General features: G+C 30.7%; 1 protein-coding gene across 1 annotated transcript in view; it reads left to right on the top strand.

Moving 5' to 3' along the window:
- Window positions 1-868: 868 nt before the first annotated feature.
- The window catches only part of LOC130897608 (uncharacterized), a 63965-nt gene continuing 58791 nt past the window's right edge, over window positions 869-6042 (top strand). Inside the window, exons 1-3 of the mRNA XM_057806541.1 lie at window positions 869-1128; window positions 3430-3587; window positions 5244-5388. Of these exons, the coding sequence (XP_057662524.1) occupies window positions 991-1128; window positions 3430-3587; window positions 5244-5388 (441 nt within the window). The 5' untranslated portion in view covers window positions 869-990. The remainder of the gene's footprint in view (window positions 1129-3429; window positions 3588-5243; window positions 5389-6042) is intronic.

Here is a 6042-nt window from a genome sequence, read left to right as displayed (position 1 = left end):
TATTATCCAATATTTCTAAATATTTGAACTATGATAAATTACTTAGCTTCATTGCTTTGATTCCCAGAGTTTTTTTGATATCTTTTCATTACTTATAATATTCTTCCTCTTATCCATAAATGATCTAATACATGTAGATTATCGTAATAGTGTAAGTGTACCGTTTGTCATATTAATAATTCATGATTTTCCCCGCCCTCACAACAATAATCAAGAGATTGAATCAGCTTAATATTTACTTTAATACATTAGTTAATTTGAAATATGCAACAGTTTCTATTGCCCTGATTTATGATAATAAATACAGTTTCAGAATAATAAATGGATACGATGTATCAGAAAAAGCTGCTTAATTTTACAGGTCTAAAAAACAAACTGAGTTGTTACGGTGGAATTAAACCTATAGGCGAGTTTTATAATCGCCTAGGAGTCTGCCAAGTGGAACGTGGAGTACGTTTTTGATACCTGTTAATTTGTAGTAGTAATAGATGATAACCACATAAATTGCTCTGCATTTGACTAAGGTCAATCCAAAATAAATTCCCTGTTTTCAGTGACTTTATCAGATTGAACAGTGATAATTTTATTTACAGACTTTCGGGCAATTCTTTAATTATTAATAAGTTAAATGTTTACATATGTATTCAATCATATCCTATGTAAAGGTGACTTCGATTACCTCCATGGAAATTTACTAATCTATGTTAATTTTACTGGTTCAATAAATTACAAATGTATAAAAACATTAAGTTATCGGTAATGAAATCAGTAATAATATTTAATAATTTGTACTTATAGTTGATACGTATAAAGATTTTATGATACCCATTGTTTCGAATCATTTATAAACCTTTACAAAATAAATTATATTGTGCTTTGGTACCGCTCAAAATGACTATTATAATGACAATGTCCATGAGTTAAGTATTTGCAACAATTGAAGTAACTAGTAGATTCAATACATGCAAATTAGGTTAAAATATATTCGAAATGGTTAATTCTATAGATTTTAATGTTTCCAACAAAATTTTAATAGTTTTGGGTGTTGTTGGTAGTATATTAGTTTTTGGAGGAGCTTTCGTTGGATTTAAAGTCGTACCAGATGGTATAAATATGAAACTTTGGGAGGTAAGACTAAAGAATGGTCAATAATTCAATGTCACAATCATTTTTTTACGAAATATTTCTGCTAAATTTGTTACCTCATATATTTGTTAACTAATTCACTTGGTATTTCACTAGATTTAGGCTTTTAGATTAAATTTCATTCCATTGAAACTATTTTATTTGTTGAGTCTAGAGTTTAGAACATCAAGAATCGGCTAAATCACTTTGTTGCAACGTGGATTCTTATAGAGTTAAAGACTATTTTATTTAAAAATTTGAAAACTATTGCTACTCACCTTGAAGAAAAAAACATTCTAAAAATTTCTCGAAATAAACTTGGTCTGTTATCAATGACTTGAGGAACAAAACGCATTCATCAAAAATATCAGTAAAAATATTAGTTCTAAAATATCTCCTCGTTCCTTGTAGAAGAATCAATGACAGACTCTTTCTCAGACCTGTAGATAGATTTGAGCTAGAGCAAACTATACTCAGCATTCAAAACAAGACTTCCTGCGGGATCGTTAGATTATCAGCTAAGTTATTTTTAAATTTTCCAGAAATGATGATTAACGTTTTATGTTCTCTAATCAACGAATCATTTGAAAAGGGGCTTTTCCCTCCCACTAGTAATAATTGTCCTATTGCATTATTACCAATCTTATCGAAGATAATTGAAGATAGCTTGGATAGATGATTTTCAAATTATAATTTTCAGGTCCCATTCAATTGTGCCTCCACGGTAAAAATACCGATAGCGGTAGTTGCTTGAAAACTACCACTGTATTAGAAAGTATATCATCTAAACTGCATTTGTTCCAAGTTTAGACGCCACGTTGTTTAGTACTTGTCTGGCAGCCATCAATAATGAGCCCAACCAATGTAAAAGCTGAAATAATTCTACTTAGGGTGAAGCTGCTCCTTCTTTATCAACAGTAAAATATTGGTTGCCAAGACCAGCATCGTAGTGATCGGCCAAATGAAGTGAGGACTCCTGAAAAGTAAATCCACAAAGCGGTACTGGATGCTCGTTGACTGAAAGTGTGCGAGTTAGCATATATAGAACGTATTTCAAATAGTGCAGTACATAGCATACTAACTGAAACTTTGGACATGAGAAAGCTGTGCGCAAGATGGGTGCCGCGTTTGCTCACAATAGAACAAAAAAAGCGTCGTGATGTTTCCATCGAGCTTTTAGCAATATTTCACAAAAATAAAGGCGACTAACCATGGATGAAACGTAGGTCCATCACTTCACATCAGAAACAAGAGAACAATCAAAACAATAGACTGAAAAGGGAGAACCAGCTCCAAAGAAGGCAAAGACCGTTCCATCTGAAGGCAAGGTTATGAAAAAGGAAAAAAACTATCAACGTCGAGTATTATGCGAACTTATTGCAATGTTTGAGCGAAGAAATCACTAAAAAATGACCGCGTTTGGCTAAGAAGAGAGTGTTGTTTCATCAAGATCATGCACCAGCTCACACATCTGTTATTGCAATGGCCAAAATTAATAAAGTAAAGTTTGACCTGCTATCTCACGCACCCCTTTCGCCAGATTTATCCGTATCGGATTATTTTCTATTCCCAGAACTAAAAAAATAGCTCGTTGGTCAAAGATTTTTCAACAGGGAAGTGGTGATGTCGGCAGTTAATGACAATTTTGTGGAGATTACGATTCTTATTATAAAAAGATTATCGAACTTATTAAATATCACTGGAAAAAGTGTAAAGAAATAAAAGGAGATTACGCTGAAAAATAAATATATTTTTCCCGAAATTTTTGTACTTCCTTTGTTGGAAAAGGGACTTCTGGGACCATCCTTGGGATATAGCTTCACACCCTGATTTAATTATGATCATTCATATAAAAGATCATATTGTGTTTAACTAAATCTTGATAATTTAGTGCCTTAGCATTATTATTTTTGACAAATGCATTTATGTTTGAATTTATTCGTACCTATGCTAACTACCTACAAAAAATCCATCTTTTGTATTAAGCGCATTTAGAAATTATTTATTTTTATATGCAATGGAGGCGATCTCTATTAACGAGAACAAATATTTTTACATTTTAGTAAGAATTTATGAATCGTATGGAATAGGTATCGTGTATAAATCACCTCAAAGTAAAGTGGTGAAACTCAATGAAATTTTTCATTACGGAGGCGTCTCTTTCCACACATTTCGATAAAACAATCCATCATTGTGTCTTCCTGAATTTTCCGAACATAATTTTGACCTCTTCGTCAGGAACGAAGTTTTTTGCATTGAATTTCTGGAAATTCTGCATAGTAAGTTGCTTTTCCGTTTTTTTAGACAAAAGTTTTGAAAGAAAATACAGAACAATGGAATATTTTTGTGAAAACACCTTTTCCGTTCACTTTCAAAGTTTATATATACGATGTCAAAAACCCAGAGGAAATTTTAGAAGGAGAGAAACCGTTGGTAGAGGAGGTGGGACCGTTTGTATACAAGTAAGTTTATGAGATGATCCGTAATCTGACTAGTATAATATAATGTATCTCCTAATCAATAACCACGAAATGGTTATTTTAAGTGAAATATTTTAAATTAACTGGTCGGAATTATTTTTATTTTGACGCTATATACCAACAGTGCGAAGCAATATTTCAGTATTTATAAAATTATACTTTTATAAATATCTAATCAGCCGCGAGTTATCTTCAACGAGGAACGTATTCATCCAACTAATCTTTTTTTTCTTTCTGGAATCAGCAAAGGAAGATGGATTTCTAGCGATTATGTTGTTTTTTCTTCAGTTTAAAGATGTTCAAAAGGTTCAAAATGTATAAATTTTTAATTGCAAATCAAAATAAATAATAATAAAAAATAAGGGCGTTTGGTTTAAACAGGGTACCAGACGTGACTGAGCCGTTTTTGTACCCCATTCGTTTTTTTTTTCTAGAAAACGAAAATTCAAAGCAAAAACCATAAAGGAAAATAAATTCTTTGCAAATAAAACAAAAGAAACACGTTTCAATTCCAAAGTAACTTTATAAATAATAATGGTAGTCAGAATCGTCTGATTGAATAGCTAGAATAGAAAGTTGTGAAAAAATGTATTGTAATGTATATTCTGTCAATGTTGCCAGTGAGGAGGGAAAAGTTATTATTTTATAAATATAAATAAATGTGATTATTATACAATATTTTATTATCCTTCTAGTCCAAGAAAATATATTTATTCAGAATATACTTAAATGTTTGAAGAAAATCTGTAAATTTGTATAAATTTATGTATATTACTGAAATGTTAGTGAGGTGATCATAACCATATGCAAATTTAAACTCTAAAAAATACCGCAAAGGTGTAAAGTGAATAAAATTTATCGTTATCTACTACTTATTTATTTATAGTGGAAATGTCAAGGATGTGATAATTCACAAAAAAATTATTATAAATCTTCAGTGATCAAACTACATTAGTTAATAGCATTTGCTGTTATATAACTTATTTTGATGGAATGAATTTATACATAATACTTATTCAACAATTATCCACTGAGTTCACAATTTTTGAATCAAATCACAAAATTTAATTGACAGCTATTTGATTACTTTAAAAGTTCTCTCTCTCTCTCTATAAATACTAATTTCAAAATTCAAATTCAACATCGATGATTTTCTGACTTGATTATTGTAGTAATCTAATTTTTCAATATTAAATCATCGTTTTTCCCATCACAATAGAAAAATTATCTATCACAAACGGGAGCCTTTTCCCATTGTATAATAAAAAACTACTATCGTTCACGTGTTTCATTAAAAGATTTTGGGGATGTCTAGTCTTTAGCACATAATGAGTAACAGTAATAATATTCCGGTATCTTTTAATAATCTAATATTCTCAATTTGTGTAGAAGAACGTTGATAGTGAACAAACTTTTTTCTGGCATATACATAGTAAATAAACATACTTTACGCACTAGTTCGCGAAGGAAATTACCATAAAACATCTGTATTGCGATAAAATTATCGTTTGTAGAAAAAATATTGTATGCAATTCGTGTGTAAAGGGCTTTTTTCGACTCATTTGATTGATAATATTCACATTCGTTGAAAAAAGGCTACTTTACACACTTGTGACATAAATAACCATTCTATTTCAGATTATTTAAGTGGAAGCAAGAAATAGATTGGTCTACACCCGATGATATATCTTATAATTTGTATACCAGGTATGAATTTGACAAAGACGCTTCAGGATTGTATTCGGATGAGACTAAAGTAACGATTTTCAATAGTATGTTTTATGTAAGTAAGAATAAAATGTGAATTCTGGAAAGTCATAATCAAATATTATTGTTTTTCATGCGAATATCTTAATAATAATATATCCTGGATGTCACCATCCCAATTTTCACTTGAATTTGAGTTGACCAGTACTTTTTCCGAAAGGAGGCGGAAGTGAATTTTTTTCAACGACCGAAATACAACTACATAAACAGTCTGAAATAATTTTGGGTAAAAGGCTTGTATGATAACATTTGCTGCACAAAATCTAAGTACTTATATCGTGGGTCCTTTGTAATGAGCGGTCTGTAATCAAAAGGATGACAGGCCGAGGAATTTTTATAAAACCAGATATTTTCAAAAAGTATTTGTGATGAAATCATAAAATGTTTTTCTTAGCATTGAACAGCTTTCTAATCTTTCAATTTCTCATTCTGGTATAATAGGAAATGCTAGGAATACTTTTTAATTTGAAAATTACTGCACGGGATCTGAAGCATTTCCATGGATAAAGGCAATTGTGAGGCAGTATTTCCCGTTCGTATCTATTTGTTGTTAGTAGTTTTGTCAAAATTTCTTGCCAATACCTTTGTATTGAGGATTGCCGTATTGAAACTCTAAAAGTATTTTCCAGAATAAACTCAGTAAAGTCCGAATTAATCTGTTGTGGTAAAC

Source organism: Diorhabda carinulata, chromosome 8 (genome assembly GCF_026250575.1).
Source record: "Diorhabda carinulata isolate Delta chromosome 8, icDioCari1.1, whole genome shotgun sequence".
In the NCBI taxonomy this organism is placed as follows: domain Eukaryota; kingdom Metazoa; phylum Arthropoda; class Insecta; order Coleoptera; family Chrysomelidae; genus Diorhabda; species Diorhabda carinulata.
This window is presented reverse-complemented; position numbering and strand designations above follow the sequence as displayed.